Source organism: Physeter macrocephalus, chromosome 19 (genome assembly GCF_002837175.3).
Source record: "Physeter macrocephalus isolate SW-GA chromosome 19, ASM283717v5, whole genome shotgun sequence".
Lineage (NCBI taxonomy): Eukaryota > Metazoa > Chordata > Mammalia > Artiodactyla > Physeteridae > Physeter > Physeter macrocephalus.
Genome location: NC_041232.1, coordinates 38,957,043 through 38,974,327, shown reverse-complemented (window position 1 = coordinate 38,974,327; position 17,285 = coordinate 38,957,043). Strand labels below are relative to the sequence as shown.

The following is a 17,285-nucleotide window of genomic DNA, read 5'->3' as shown; positions in this document are numbered from 1 at the left end:
ATCAACTGGTGAAGGACTTCTGCATGCATGTGATGTTGAGTAAAAGGAAATAACTTTGGAGTGTAGACTTGTTACCTCTACAGTGTAAATATGTCTTTCATTCCCTAGACCTAGACCATCTGACACAGATGGTCCTTAGTAGCATTTCTAATCTTTGCAAATAAGAAAAGATAAAAGTATAACTTGATAACATTTCAGGTTAAACTGAAGCCTCCTAGCCCTTACTTTTCCTAATGAGAGTCTTGGGAATAGCTGGTGTATGCCATAGTATGTCTGCTAAGATCATGGACCCTGAGGCCAGGCTGCCTAGGTTTAAGTTCTGGTTCCACCAAGTATTGCTCCTATGACTCAGAGCAAAATCAGTTCAACTCACTGGGTGTCACTTTCCTCATCTGTAAAATGGGAATAATAGTAGTTGTTGTTAAATTGGATGAATTCATGTCTGCAAGCACTTAGAACAACAGTGTCTGGAACACAGTAAGCACTGAAGAAGTGTTAGGTTGTGCATTCTAGTGCTATGGGTTTTCATTTCTTATAACTGCAAATTGAAACAAGTTAGAATAATCCTTAAATGTATAATTTCATAAACATTTCAATGAGGAAAACATTAAAATAGTGTTTTCTGTCTATAACACCAACTTTTCATTTTATATAGCAATTGTTATTACATCAAAATATTTTTCTACCTGTTCCTGAGATATCAAAGAAAACTCCAGGACTAGTCAAAAGTGAGCCTGGAGCTCATGAAAGTGCCTTTGGAGAAAGACAGGCACAGTCTAGATCTGAGGGTAAAACTGAAACTGTCTTACAAAATAAAGGGAGAAATGAACTGAGAAGATATGGGGGACTGGGAGTTTCAAGCAGGAAAAAAGAGCATTTATAAAACACTATGAGCATTAATAATATTTCAAAATTGCCAGAAAATCTTGGAAGTAGAAAAAGGAAGTCTTCAATGGGAAAACCACTAAAAACCTTATGGTTAGGAATAGAAACCTCTAGAACCTTCTAGATAAACCAGAGGAGAGGCCTGGGGAGAAGCTGTTCATTTTTCTATGGTTCCTTTATTTCAGGACTTTGGAAATACACAGCCCATAAAATCTTGCTAGTTAGAGAAAAGGAGATGCCTCGTTATTGACACACCAATTTTACTTTTAAAAGCTTAATAAAATGCATTACCCCAAGATAAAACCTGCCTTGTGGTTATCGTTCGATTTTAAATTCCAGAAATGTTTCCAATTGATATAAATTCATAAATAATGTGAAGTAACCGTATATACTACTACACACTTATATCTGGGGCAGGAAAGAGTTTAATTTATGCAGTTATAGTTTAACTCACTAGTCTGTCAAAGATGTGATGGGTGTCAACTTTTCTGCTCACGCACTTTTCCTTAACAGATGAAGGACTGAACCATGAGTGCAAACTCTGCAGCCAGACCTTCGACTCCCCTGCCAAACTCCAGTGCCACCTGATCGAGCACAGCTTCGAAGGGATGGGCGGTACCTTCAAGTGTCCCGTCTGCTTTACAGGTAGGAAGATTATTTCTGGAAAATTCTGGAGAGTTTCTCAGCCACATCCTGTCTTTCCTGCCAGGGCATACTTCCCACTGCTATGGCCTTTTACAGATCTGACTTCAGTTCAATTTGGGAAGAAGACGTTTGATTTCTGCTGATTAGCATTATCGATTGCCACCTACTTTAGAGGCTCAAACGGTCAGGAAGGTTAACTGTCAGGATGAACAAATGGCATTTTAAGTTCTCTCAGAAGTTTGCTCTTTTCCATTTGTAAAATGACATCCATGTTTCATTCACTTTTCTCCTCTCGGTGTTAAAAGGTTAGCAAGGCAAAGGTGGCTTTTTCATCATAAGACATGGGACTAAAAGAAGTACAGCCGTGTTGTCAACACGTCTGTTATTTAAACGTGGAGAATTTTATAACATTCCCCCTATGAAATATAAAGACGTTATTAAAACCCTCCCCCAGTTCTTTGAACTAGAAAACAGATTAAATGAACACATTAGATGAGGCCTTTATTTCCTGTGTCACTGGATTTTTAAAATAGAAGTTGATATAAGTTTACACTTTTAAGAAGAAACTTTTATGAGATGTTGTAGCATTATAGTTTTCGGCAGCAGCAGCAAAAAAAGAAAAAAAAAGAAAAAAATGCAAATCAGAAACTATAATTTGAAGCCCATAGGGGTTGAAATATGATCACACACATTTCTGCTGCTCCCGCGACAATGACAAAGTTATTTTGGAAAATCCTTTGTGATAATTTTGCCTGTGTCTTGGACTCATTGGTCAAACCCCTCAAGGCTATGTTTCCTTCTTATTTGTCAGAAAAAGCAAAACGAAACACAAACATCTCCTCTCAAAAGTGACTTCCTGGTTTGCGGTGTAAAATTCCAAAGCATTGGTATTAACCTTCACTGCGTTCAGCCTGTAGATTTCTGTCCTGTAATAAAATAAAAAGAGAGAGGCCATGTTCCTACACAGTTAGCACAAGCAGTACCAGACTATGCTGGTGGTTCTGCCTTTAGCATTTGCCTGTGAGGCTCCTTCACTCAATAATTCCATCAGCCACTCCTTATTTTGGAACGATTTTTTGACTCCTCCAAATTTGTATTTAAAATATATATATATTCTGTTTTCACCATAACGTAGTATTTGTCTTAATACAATGAGTCAGGAGTCTGGGTTCTTTATAAAAGCTCCTAGTAAGTCTTCATAAGGAGGACTGGGTCATAGATCTCCTCATGATTAAGACCCCTAATAAAACAGCCCTTTCATGTTGTGGCCAGGAGCCTCGTAAAATGTGCTAAGTTAGATAGAGATTTGTTGCAGATCAGTATAAAAACCCCATTTCTTTTGGTTGATGTAGGTAAGAGACAAAAATGCATTAATCATGAATGGTCTGCCTTTCCCGTGCTGACAGACCTGAACTGTTTTAGTGTATCTTGAAGTAATTTTAGAAAAAGCAATTCAAAAAAAAACAACCTTCCAATATAAAGCATGTTGGGGGGAAGAAGAAATCTGAGCAGTTTTTTAAGGTAATGAGAAATATGATTAAAATGTATGACTCACAAGAACAATATTCTAATATTTTAGGTTGGCTGACAATTAGAATAATTTTAATGATTAGAGTCAAAGTCAAATGCCAGCATCTTTAATAAACCCTCTCCCTGCCTATACAGATTAATATTGTAGATGCAAACTTTTTTAGGTCAGTGCACCAGGCATCCATCAGAAGTCAGTTCTGCCAACCCAAACACTGCCTCTGGCATATACAATTTAATTATTAATAGTATGTCTCCTAGGTAAACTGTTACACAGTCTTAGGGCCTTGTTTTGTAGTCATTAAAATTGAACATGTTTATATTATTGAAACCCTTGCATTCAGTGTATAGGCTGAGTTGATCTTAAAGTATCCAAAGAGAATTTACCTGCCGTTCTGTTTCACATTTATAGACAGTGCCCCAGAGTAGCTGTGGGATATAATTTTTAGCATTAACTCATTTAAATAGAGAACTGTTTGGTAGCTATGACTTTAGGCAAATACAGTAAACAGGGTTTTGGCATCTATGATTTCTTAACCTATGGGTTGCTGAGAAGTAAGAATCATTTCTGTTCAGACAGTGCTGTGCATTTGACAATTTTCGTTTTAAAAGATTTACGGCGGGCAGGGCCTCGATAAACCTTTACTTCGGAGCTGTTTGGGTTCAATTAGGTGCTCGGTAGAGTGCATCTTAACAAAAGCCAGAGACCCAACCATGAGCACGTGTGACTCAGCTCTCCCCAGGCCCCTGGCAGTGGTCACACCCAGAAGGTATGCCATTCATTCTTCTCCGTCTACAGCTGTTCACGGGAGTCATGGACGGAGGGCATTTTGGAATGAAAATAACCCCAAGTTCACTCTTCTTTTATCATTTCAGTGTTCGTTCAAGCAAACAAGTTGCAGCAGCATATTTTCTCTGCCCATGGACAAGAAGACAAGATCTATGACTGCACACAATGCCCACAGAAGTTTTTCTTCCAAACAGAGCTGCAGGTAATATCCCCATGAGGAGGACTGGCATTGAACTCAGTTGCTCTTCTTATAGGAAACAAGGGCATTTTAAATCTGGATTCACAGTATCACTCACCCTGGGCCACCATGATGCTTTGTGTGTACTGGGGCAAAGGGAAAATTAGAGGCTGGATTAACAGACACCAAAGTAATTTCGCCTCTGGCTGCTGTCAATCATAAAAAGAACTAGAACAGACCTATAATTGGATCTTCTGACCCAGTGTGATAGACTTAGGGGTCAGGTTTATTGGACTGTAGGATCATTCACCTCACTTGTCAGGGCCCATTCTCCCAAACCCTGTTTTATTCATGTTCTGTTCCCACTGGGCTACAAGCTGGATGGATGTCCAGGATATTGTTGTCCTGAGGGGCTTAAAATTGGAAGGGAGAAGGGAAGAGAAGAAAGAAGCTATACCCTTAACCACTGTGTTTCTTCTACGTAACGGAATAGAATAATTATTACTTAGTGACGGCCTTATAGTTGCAAATTTTGCACCCAAAGACTTTTTCGCCTTGAATGTCCCACTTGCTAGATGTGTGACCTTGCACTGGTCCAAAATGTTTCAGAACCTCGGGTATGAAGAAATAATAGACAGATGTAACACTCATAGGGCTGTTGTTAGGTAAAAATGAAATAACAGGTCTGAATGTAGGGTATAAACTCTAAAATATGATAGAAATGTTTGGCCAGTTTGATTATTCTTAGCAATAGACTGGTGTCAGTCAGAGACCTGGATCCTAACCCAGAAATGTCCCTTAGTGTAAAAAGAAAATAAGTCTATTTTTCCCCCTCTTACTTCATCTGAAAAATGGGTCTCATATATATCTTCATTTTTCAGATGGAATGATATTAAGAGCACCATGCCTTTGTTAAATCTTGTTGGTGGCCTTGGAGGAGAATGGATTCGAATTCAAAGTTATTTCATTATTGTGAGCATTATTATTATCAGTAAAGTTATTTAGACTAAAATAGGGTGGGGGTGATTTTTTTTTCCTTTGGTACTGAATTCCCTAAACAACCAGAAGAGGGTCTGATGTGATTGATGTGGTTGAGGCAGGACTAAGGGACCCAAAGCCCCACCCACTCCTTCATCTCCCATCCCACGCTGTGGACCCTGGGGCAGCTTTGGACCTCCTTGGGCTCTGAGGAAGCCATATTTATGTGAATTTTGTATCAAAATAAGGAATTTACAGTTTATCATCTCAGCTTTCATCCTACCAGTGAACAAATAGCAAATAAGGACGTCAGATAAAATATATATGAAAGAATGGCTGATGCTATTTAATTGTTATAATGTGTCAATGCACCAGTGTTAAAGTTGCTCTATTACTTTTCATCACTTCAAAAAAGAATTCTACTCTGTCACATCTGTTTGTGAATTGAATATAGAAGATAGACCAAGTTAGACTATTATTTAAAAGTATACTTCATGGGGCTTCCCTGGTGGTGCAGTGGTTGAGAATCCGCCTGCCGATGCAGGGGACACGGGTTCGTGCCCCGGTCCGGGAAGATCCCACGTGCCGCGGAGCGGCTGGGCCCGTGAGCCATGGCCGCTGAGCCTGCGCGTCCGGAGCCTGTGCTCCGCAACGGGAGAGGCCACAACAGTGGGAGGCCCGCGTACCACAAAAAAAAAAAAAAGTATACTTCATGAAAGTAACCTAAATTTCTATTGGAAAATATAGTATTCTTATTGCAATAGGTATGGAAGGATAAGTCCTTTGAGTTCTTAAGATTGTAAAGGATATGGCTAGTACACCTAAATGATGCTGTTAATTAGTATGTAAACTGTGAAGCAGAATTCATAGTAGCTTAAAATCAGAGTTGTAGAGATTCTGTAGAGACTGGCTTCTCATCTAATGCTCCTGGAAAAAAGTTTGCAACAAATCCACTTTTGTACTATATTAGTAGGTTCTAATGCTACTGACCTGCTGGTCACTTCAATGTCTTTCGTTAAAAGAACCCCACACTCCAGCGGTGGTGGCCTGTGGCCCACTGGCGAGCAGACAAAACTAAGCAATTAAGCACATCCTTCAGGACTCCAGGTTTCTTTTATGACGTAGTTTAGGGTTTCATGGACTGTACAGTATTCTCTCTTTCCATGACTGTATAGACCAGGGGTTCTCCACCTCTTTGATCTCAGGGTGCCTTGACACAAATTATTGAAGACCACAAAGGGCTTTGATTTATGTGGGTTACTATCTGTTGATATCTTCCATATTAGAAATCAAAATTGAGAAATGTTTTAAACGCAAAAATACACAAATAAACAATTCTACTAGCTGTTGGAGAGGTTATATCTTCCAATGTCAAGTAGCCCCTAGAAGATGCCACTGTACACTCATGAGTTAATGAGAGTATAAAGGGCAAACATTGTCTTAACGTTATTATGAAACTAGTCTTGACCTAACAGACTCCCTGAGAGGATCTAGGAGACCCCCGGAGGTCCCCCAGCCACACTATGAACTGCTGGTATAGAAGACATAGTACCGAACACAAAACTGTTTCGGAGTCGTTAAGACCTTATGAGGTCAAACATCTCTCAGAACATTTCTGACTCATTCATTCAAATTGTGATCTGGGCCAAAATAAGACTCCTTTCATAATCCGAAGCTGTAGCCTTATTTTTCCAATCCCACAACTCAGAATCATACATATTTGGCCTTGATGTGAATACTCAGGCTTAAAATGTACATCATTCCTTTGATAAGAACAGCATTTATAATTAATATGTGATAATCATTACAGCTAATATCCACAGTCATTGAAATACCTATGTAGGTCTGCTTTCTAAAATCCCTAGTAATAACAATGGCTTTTAGTTTCAATACATTAAGAAAAATGGATCAGAGTTAACTTTCCTTCTTCTAGTTTTCAGACCTTTTTGATTTTCATGATTTGAACTTAGAGGTTCACAGTCCTGTGCGTTTGTCTTCATTACCCACATCACTTTATACCCGTGCTTAGAGGATGGAACTAATATGACTTTTATATATTGATTGATTTCCTGCATAGAAAGTGGTCGGGGTAGGTATACAAAAAATACAGTTTTGTGCATTTCTAGAATAAGGGGGGAAATCAAGTGAAATTAAGGTGACAATAGAAAATCAGATCGGTAACCAAAATAATAACAGAGTAGAAAAATGAAGCCCCTTTACCAGCCCACTGTAGTTCATGCCTCGGTATGAAAATTAATGCAGATTTTTAAATTGATCCATGTCATACCACTTAAACTCATCTACTTTTTTATGCCACTTAAAAGTTCAGAAAGAAGGACTTTTCACAGAGGCATTTTATAAACCAAATACCCAAGAACTGGAGATTGGAGCTTTGGAAGCATATAGTTTATTTGGCTCTTATATCAGAGTGAGACTAATAGGGTAGGTTTAGGGTGAGCATTCAGAGTTGCCAGGAACATCACTGTGGTGTATCTTTTAATGGTGCATAAACGATTTCATGACCATAATAAGTAACTTACATTTCTTTCACTGTTTATACCCAGTTAAAAACACAAAAGCATCTTTTTGAGGATAGAAGTGCTTTGTTGGATATAAAATTACACACACACACACACACACACACACACACACACACACACACACACACACACACGGAGATGTGTTATTTTCATTAACATCACTTACAGTACCAGTCAGAATTCAAATAATTTCTCATAATACACTCTCCATCTTCAGGAATCAAGGACTTAGGCATTATCCTTTGACATCACAGACCACAGTTGCTTTTAGAATTAAGCAAGATGAAACCTCTGTTTCTATGGAACACTCCTTCTAGGACTTGCCAGTGTGAAAGCTATTGTCTTTGCATGACCTCTAGACCTTTCTGACCAGAAGTTCTAAATGCCAGTCCAGGGATGTGTAATGTATAATTCCTGGCAGGATATCATCTTTTTCTTCTGGTAGAGTTTTCCCGTGTTCTTGCAAGGAATTCTAATATACTTCAAAGGCCACCTAGCATGCTGGTAGGGAAGATGTGCTTTGGAATAAGAGTGCATTATTTGAACTAAGTGAACATTTTGTTATTTTAAAAGCAAATGAATATGTTGAATGTTTCACATGTTTTCCTCATAGACCTCAAAACTTTTTCTGCAGAACTTAAGGAAGCTGCTTTGAGAGAAGGATAGTACGGTCCAAGAATAATATCCTACAACGCATATTTGTATCCGAAGTGGTTTATACAGGTGTGGGCAAGTGGTGTGTTTGTAAAACTTCTGTTGAATAGGCCACTTTCTTTCAATACAGTAATTACTGTTTAATTGGTGCCTCTAGAAAAACTACAATTCAGTGGCAGTGATCAAATCATCCTCTTCCAATGTGTCCCCGTAGAGAGTTCTCTGAGGCATCATGTTGTGAATTTAATGAACAGAGAGGGAATTCCAGCGGTGGGAAGAGGGGGAATTGGCCTAGATGAACTTGAGGCTCTGAGATTCTGGTATTAAGTTCTTTTTGAGTCAAAGATTATTTTGATACTTGGCCTTCCCTTCATTAATTCATGGATGCAGTATTTTCCACATACAAAATAAAGTAGTGATTTGACATTCTGAGGGATACGCCAAAACTTTCAGCTATCGCTAAAGTTTAAATACGTAATTATCTCTACAGCTGTTTGATTTTCTTCTTTCCCACCAAATCAGCCTGATTTTGATGCGTATTTTTCACACCACAGCATCACTGTTGCTCAAGTATTATGGTCACATTTCTGAAAGAAAAATGAATTACTGCATATGGAATGGGACATACAGGACAACAGTACAGCATTGAAATGTGGCTGCTGTGTGGCTGACTGGGTCATTCACTAACTTAGCTCCTTACCTAAACTAGCCGTTTAATAATTGTTATATAAGTTAGTGTCTCAAAGTATTAAGTAATACATGCTGAGGCATTGAAGAATCCTTGTTCGCGATCCCCTGGCGGTCCAGTGGTTAAGGCTTCACGCTTCCACTACAGGGGGCACAGGTTTGATCCCTGGTCAGGGAACTAAGATCCTGCAAGCCGCATGGTGAGGCCAAAAATAAAAATAAGAGGTTGAATGTATTTAAAAAAAAAAAAAAAAAGTGAGCCTTTAAAGAAAAAAAGAGTCCTTGTTAATGGCCAAACCACAGATACCATACTATAGACTGCTATCATCCTTATACCGTTCTGAGGTAAGAAAATATATTTATAAATTTAAAATATTTATAAAAATATAATTTTATCCTTTTCAATTTACCATGGTCCCAAGTTCTCTATGACATATCAAAAATAATTAGAAATATATAATATTTACAGTCTACTAGAAAAGATTTACATATGATTAACTATCATATGAGGTAATATGTGATAAATTGTTCTAAGTATTCCAAGAGAAAATGTTTATTCTCCAGCTGGGGGAATCGAGAAAGCCATCATGTGGGAAGCATTCGAGCTGGTTTTGAAGGATGGATACGCTTCCGGTATCTGTGGATGTGTGAGAGTTAACTAGCCATAAAATCTCAAATAGTTAATGGTTATTTTCAAAATAGTTTTTATGGGTTTTTTAAAAATTTGTTTTATTTTGCTTTGATTTCTACATAGACAGCTTAGTACAAGCGAAAGGGCATGAAGTACAGAGAACAATCACCAGAGTTTGATTTTGGTCACTGCCGCTCACAGGCGACGGACTCTGAGCTTCCGTTTTATCATCTGTAAAATGGGCATGTAGGAGACAACAAAGCATCCTGCCCAACCCCCAGGGTCCTGGTGAGAGTGCCGTGGAGTAGCCGATGTTGAGCCGTCAGTGCAGAGTGTGGAACAGGGAAGCACTGGGTGAGCTCTGCTTCCCGGACCCCCTCCCTCTCCCTAATGCTGACCTCAGTAAACAAAATCAAGATCCATCATTACTTGGAAATAAAATCTCTATCCCGGACATGTCAGATGTTTCCTTAGTTCTCTGTTTCTAGTTCACTGGAACGATTTCCCAATTAATCATACCTTGACATAGTTTCATGTTAATTGGTTTCCAGGTAAAAATTCTTATTTTTAAACATTCATCTTTTTCAAGGGATTAAAGAGTCTTGAGCTTCTTTTTAGTTCTGGTTTTTCTTTTTAGCACATAACTGTAAAACTAAACATTTAGATTTGCTTTCAGAAATGTATTTCAAAACAACCTAACCCTTCTTCCCCCCGCCAGCCTCCGAAATTAAAGATGAGAGGCCAAAACAAAGTTTTATCTTGCCCCTCCACATAAGACAAGGTAGGATCGGGGTGTAGTGTGGGGCAAGTTTTGCTTTAGTTTTAGCTTGTTTTCATGTTTTTCTCGGAGTCAGGCTGAAATTCTCTTTTGCAAACAAGAGGGGTGGAGAAGTGGGTCTCACTGCTCACAGCACATCTATAAGAAGTGCCTCTAAAACTATTTGCCCCTCATAACTCATCTTCTTCTCACAACTTTTCTATATTTTTCAATTGTTTTGTTTTTATTTCTAACAGAGCTTGAGATTTCTTTCATTATCCCACTCCAACTGTAAGACTCCAAACCCTGTCCTGCCTTGTCCCTTACCATGTGGTCTCCCTTTGGGACCCTCAGATTGGAACGATTTGCCCATCACCATGTCTGGGCCTGCCATAGCCGGGCTCCATATTGACAGTCATGTGGTGGGGTGTGCTTCCTGCCTCTTCCTGGTTGATCTGTGCCCCATACCTAAGTTCTCCATTGCCATCGATCCACTGGACCTCTGTGTATCTCCTGTTCTTGGGGCTGAATTCGCAGTCCTTAAACGCATCGTACAGACTCAGAGGGCTGCAGGAGTATAAATTGTATCAAGGGAACGTGTGGCTCTGGAACTGGTCCGCTTCTACCCCGCCTCATTTCTCTGCTTTGTGGGCCTTCGGGGCTTTTGAAGTAAACTGGTGCTACGGCAGCTTCCACTTAATTTGCTCGGTGGTTAAATTGATCTATCTCTTTTATTTGATCGGATCTCTGGGAACCGAATCGTTTGCATTGATTTATTGATTGGAGCTATGTTTTCACCATTACTTGTGATCACTTTCAGCTGTTAATATTGGATAATTCAATCAGGATTGATTGGCCTTACCACTGAAGGCAGAAAGTTAATCATATAGGACAAAGAAATAGGGCACGGCTCACCTCAGTCTGTTAGTCTCTCTCTCTCTCTCTCCCCGCCTTCCTCCCTCCCTGCACCTTCTCTCTTCCTAACATGTAAGCAGTAGTAAAAAAACCTATCAGAGCTGCCCTTTTTCTTGAGCAAAGAAGGGAGTTAAAAATTTTATAGCATTCATAATGCATCTAAAGATGAGGTAGCTTTATTTTGCTTTTTAATAAAAACTGCACCTAGAAATTAAGCAAGCATACCGAAAGATAAGCACGATTATCACAATGAACTCATTGGGACTACGTGAGTAAATGCGTTTTCAATTACCCGTTTTGTACCAATAAATCCCTAATCCGTGTGTGCATGCTTGGAGGCACAACCTGGGCTCACCTTTTTCTAGATTTGGCCCTCACTGCTTCACCATGTGCCCTACCAGTCACATTTTCAAGAGTCAGGTGGGTGATAGGACCGAAGGAGGGGCAACAGAGGTATCTGCAATAAGCGAACACCACTTTCTTTACATTGATTCATTTCTACAGCACCCCAGCTCAGTTTTTAAAAATTCTCCATCCATTAATTTCTTAATGTTCATATCGACGGCTGGTTTTCGCTATTAAGAGATAGAGCACCACCTCCCCGTTCTAGGACTCATTCCCTCCTCCAACAGCCCTGTTGTTAGCGATCTGCCATTACATTATTTTTTTGTCTGGCCCAGAGTCGACGACAGATGGCCATCTCCGAACTGCCATCCGTGCGACCTTATGGAGCATTCAGCTAGTGTGTACTGAAGAGCACTGCGGCCAGTGCTGCAGCTCCCTCCCCTCCCCCACCCCCTGGAAACGTCCATCACCTCTGCCACATTCCGCTTTGGCTGGCCTCTGCTGGCCCTGCCGGCCCCTGTGTCACCAAGACAGCCTGCTGCCACAGCACCGGAAGATCTGCCTCTGTTAGGAGCGAGAAACTGCGGGCACAGCCGTCCTGCAAAGACAGCACGCTGTCTCAGCACCTTTGCAGGCAGATCCTTGGGCGAGAGCTGGACCTCCACATTTCTAGAACATTCTGCAATCCAGGGAGGCACGCTGAAGTCCCCCGTGTGTTCCTATTTTAGATGTTTGCTCTACACGTGGATCAGTTTCCTCACATTAGCAGAGACACAATGCCAAGAATAGACTCTTTGTGTTTACAAACTTCGATCGGACTCTTGGAAGACACCACTTCCATATCCACCTGCTGTGGCAGTTAGAGTTAGAGAGAAGGTAGTCGTGGGCTTCAACGCTCAATCCCCTGAAATGGGCAGAGAATCCACTCCAGCATCCTCTGACCCGTCGATGTGGCAATCCCTTGGCCAGCCGCATGAAGTGAGCTGTTGCTGCACGTTTGGAGAAAGATTGATAGGTTGTTCTTCACTGAGTTTGCTAAGGCCAGGCGGCTTCAGAGCCAAGCGTGTATTTTCAGAGGAATCCACATTTGTATCCTTTATTGTTATATTTGCAGCGATTCTACAGCTCGTAACAGGCTCTGCCCCGCAGCTATGAAGGAGTGAGTTCCCCTCATTGGGGAGAGAGCCGTGTTCTGTGAAAGCCTGAGATGTGGCGGGTGAGATGAATAGTGCTTAAAAGCGGTGCTCGCGGTGCTGTCATCTAGAACAGCAACTCCGAAGCTTTAAACGGGAGTGAAAGGCAGGGTAAACGAGTCCTTTAAAAGTGGTGAAATTTTAAACTGCCTAAAATAACAGGCCTCCTTCATTGATAACTTTATCGAGGGAGGGAGGGAGGGCGGGCATGGGAGAGGTCGCTGGGCAGGAACCGCTTTCCCGTAAGAGGAGGGCAAAGTTTGCAAAGGGGAGGCTTTTCCCTTGGACCCAGCGTGTCTGGGAGGCTGGCATCTTTCTTTCGTGCCCTCCTTTTGCTTTGATGCGGCCCCTCAGATGGCAGAAGACCATCTCTCGCCGGAAACCCGAATCGCCCGTAAAAGGTTTCCTTTTTCACTTTGCCAAAACTTAGTTTTATAATTATCTGACTTACACCACTGGGCACATCTGCTAAGTTTGTGTGCCTTCTAGACAAATAAAAGGCTACTGTGATACTATTAAATATCAGCAGTATGCTTAGCTGTGCTTGGAGTTTATAAGGGTGAAAGGTGATTGTGCAGGAAAATAGAACGGTCTGTTTGCCGTGAGCCAGGCACTAAGACCTCATCCCCAATACTCAGTTATAATTCATGACAGTACTGGTGGGAAGCCCTCATCCCTCTGTGGAGTTAATGCATCTCCACTGGAGCCTGCTGTGAGCACCCTGCATCCCCGCCCACCATCTGTGCCTTCACTTGCAAGCCCTCTCTCCCTCTCCCTCTCTCTCTCTCTCTCTCTCTCCCTCTCTGTTACTCACTCTTTCCTGAGATCTCTTGGTATTGATATTGTCAGGCGACTAACTGCTTTGTAAAAGTGGCACTCCAAAACGGGCTTGGCGTTTCACTAGGGGAAGAGCTGGAAGGAACGCATCACAGTGTTGTTAAATGTCTCATTTAGAAAATGTCGATTAGAAAATGGGCAGGGAAGCAGCAATGGCCTTAAACCAATCGCAGACTCTGGGAGCCAAGGATGCCCTGCCAATCACCGATTAGTACGAGGCACCTGTGGTCCGCGGAGAGAGGCCAGGGATGCAACACAAGGTGGACATTATGATTCCGGTTAATCCTGTTCTGAACCAGAGTTCAGAGTCCGGAGTCGAGTCTGAGAAAGGTCTGCCCACTCTGTCCAGGGGCTTGGACCAGCTGGTGGCGTGAGCACCAACCCAGTCCCCACAGACTGGCCCCTCTGTGATGTGATGCTACCCACTGTGGGAACCACAGCTGGTTGCCTCAGGGCTACCTAAAGCCTCTGCTCAGAACGATCAAGCCCTGGGCTTTACAGAACGCCACCTAAAATAGCCGTGGTCATTTGTGTGGTGCGAGCCACCTCCTAAAGCGCAATGAGCAGAGGCTGCCGAGCTCCCAAACTCGCTGCAGCCCGGAGCCAGCAGCGGTTTGTTCCCACCCTGTCCCAGCCCCTCGTGCCCCTGCCTCCCTTCTCCCCTCCCCGCTTCTTCCCACTCCCCACTCTGCTGGGAGCCCAGAGGGTGATGGGGCAGGAGGACAGTGTGGGTTCAAACAAAAGATGACCCTGCACCTCCTCGAGCATGGCTGAGCCAAGATTAATGTGTAATGTTTCACAATATGTGCTCTTAACAGAGTCCATTGTTAGTCCTCCTTGAATAAGATAAATCAAATCCAGGCCTGGGACACCAGTGTATGAATTTAACAGATGTGATGCCATAGGGAAACTACTGTGTTATAAACTGCAGAAATGGCCTTTTTCTACTGCAGACGCGGGCTAATTCCAAAGAGCCTTCAGAGCTCCAGTGGTGAGGTGAGAGGTCACCCACTAAGACAGTAGCACCCACACTGTAATTCAGCCTTGTGTGTAATTGGTTCCGAATCTCATCCTGACGTCTGGCTGGTATTTGTCCCATCGGCTCGCTCACCCTCCAAAGGAAAAGTAGGACAGGGATGGCTGTGCTCACTGTGCGGGTTTTCTTGGGTGAAAGATCACTTGGAGATGACAAAGCTGAGTAGTCAGCCTGAAATCCTGGTTGGTATTTTATTAATTTTGCACCAAGATAAATCCTGAAATTCTGACAAACTCCATGACAGGTGAAATTCCTTCTTGCAGAATCTGCTCAGCAAGAAGCTGCTCATTTCGTTCTGTTCCGAGGCAGGCAACAGGAGGGCAGCTTTCTAATCAGCCCTCAAAGGACCCCCAGCCGCCCCAGAGTCTCGGGCTGATTGAATAACTCCTGGGCCTCTTCCCCTAGGCCTCCATCAGCGGGAGTCCTGTGGAAAGCAATCTCCCGCAGACTGGCACTGAAGAGAGCTTTAAACCACCATTTTCTGCTCTCCCGAGGAGCCTGGAGTACTAAAAGATAGATGGACTGCAGATATTTTATGAGAAACTGTCAGAAGAAGAGCAGAGTAAATGTTTTTTTTCTTCTTCTTTGAGTCACACACTATATCACTGTTGAATTTCTCCCAGAATCTTTTACATTGAAAGTAAGAAATTAATTGGTTGCTAACCTTTCATTCCCCCTCCCTTCTTCCTCATTGTCTTCCTCCTATTTTTTTTTTCTTAAATATCCACACAGAGGCCCTTTGCTTAACCACAGTTGCAGAAAATCAGTACCATTTGCAATGAAATATTTATAATGACAGAATGAAAAATTGGATTCATTTTCTGGACTGTAGCCGACCAGTCTGCAACTTTGTGCAGTATTGTTAGGCATCTCTCCTTCCTCCCTTTCATGGGAAGCTTTTTCGAAAACAGGCCACATGGACACTTACCTATGCTTTGGAGGGATGCCTACCAAAACACAGAACCCGTTTCTGGGCTTTTTTTAAAAACAGAGGAGAAAAGAGCATATTTTCGTCTGTGTTGCCATGTTGGGGGGGGCGGCACTCAGCTGTGGCCCATAAAGAGGTAGAGAGGATGTGAACCCTGTCAAAAGAAGGCGTGTTGGCGCTGGGAAGGAGGAGCTGGGAGAAGTTTACAAGGAATCCAGGAGCCAGTCTGGTCTGCACTCTGGAGCAGAATACAAATAACACCCAGCGGGCCATAGAGTCTCGGGGCAGGTTTATAAGGGAAATGGGAAGGCACAACAGAGGTGTATCAACAGACATTGATATCGGAGCTCACCTTCTTTTTTCCCTTTAGCGTTTGCTGCCGTAGGCTTTCCTCCCACGTGACCCCATATTCAGAGCTGCCTTCTTTCCAACGGGGGTTGGCTACTGCATTTTTTTTTTTTTTTTTTTCAAAGGTGAAAGACAAAAGGAGTTTGCTAGGACGGTGCAGCGTTGCATTTCAAACAAGCCCGTCTCACAAGTGCCGGGCCACCACAAGGCGTTCTTGCTTCCTACACGACTTGATAGCATCTGCGGCAAGATGTCTGTGAAGTACATTTCAGTCTCCCAAATAAGTTCTCACTTACCACTGCACAGACGGGCCCAAAGAGCCGGCCCACTTCTCCTCCCTCCATTGTCGGAGTACGACAGAGCTTACATCCGCACTCCCGCTCCGGTGCCCGCTAGGCCTCCCAGGCCGGCCCTCTGACTTAACCTTTCATCTGTTCCCTTGTGAAGCCCTGGGTTTAAGTAGTTAGGGTTGTTTTCTTTGGGTGGTTTTTTTCCAAAGCGAGAAGAGTTCTAGCGGACTTCAGCGTGAATACAAACAGCCAAACTCAAATCTGCAGGTTTTGCTCACTGAATTTGCATCCTGCATTGCCAACTCCACGAGATCAATAATCCATATTTTAGTGTATCATAAAGGCTGCCTGTAATTGAATTAGCTCATTCATTCCATCTGATTAGCCCTGTTTTATTCATGGAGCGGAAAAATAATACAAACTTACCTTCTCCAACATATTGCATGATGTGAATGTAAAAGAGCCTTCAGCACTGTAAAACAAATTTATAAAGACGATGGAGAGTTAATTTCAGTATTTGTTTATCCTAGGAATAGGAGTAATACAAAACACATCATGCTGCATTTTTGTGGTGATAACTTTAACGTTCACATCTACTGTGTCAGTCTGTCCTCCAGTCAGCCCGGCATGAATATCCTATAATAGGTCTCTCTTCTTACCGAAAGCAAGAACGCCTCCTCAGTCCTGAAGGACAGCTGGGATAAACAGTCTTCTGGTATTCGCCTTTGGAGAAATCCGCCTTAAGAGATTTCACCCTAAGGTCATTGCCTCTTATCCATCCATGGATTACCATTTGCAAGCTTTTGGATTGCTTACTCTTTTCTCTTTGAAGCAAAATCTTAGCACACGTTTGGACCTGGGTGATGAGAAACACTGAACAGGAAAGGAGCTCTTCATCATTGGGACCCCAGGCTCTCAATGCATAGACCAATCTGTGTGTGATGCCTACTTGCACCGAGGCTTGGAGGTTTTATACAGGTTTCTAGGTTTGTCTTTTCATTGCATCCAAATTAAAAAAAAAAATGATTTGGGGCTTCCCTGGTGGCGCAGTGGTTGCGCGTCCGCCTGCCGATGCAGGGGAACCGGGTTCGCGTCCCGGTCTGGGAGGATCCCACGTGCCG

General features: G+C 42.3%; 1 protein-coding gene across 5 annotated transcripts in view; it reads left to right on the top strand.

Moving 5' to 3' along the window:
- The window catches only part of ZNF521 (zinc finger protein 521), a 283,441-nt gene that overhangs the window by 252,459 nt on the left and 13,697 nt on the right, over positions 1 to 17,285 (top strand). For 4 of the 5 annotated variants that reach the window (XM_055080371.1, XM_024120905.3, XM_028480121.2 and 1 more), the window contains 2 exons: positions 1,399 to 1,530; positions 3,934 to 4,049. In XM_055080371.1, the coding sequence (XP_054936346.1) occupies positions 1,399 to 1,530; positions 3,934 to 4,049 (248 nt within the window). Of the gene's footprint in view, positions 1 to 1,398; positions 1,531 to 3,933; positions 4,050 to 4,906; positions 4,986 to 17,285 lie in introns of those variants that run through there. The other variant, XM_055080370.1, reaches the window with a different exon arrangement.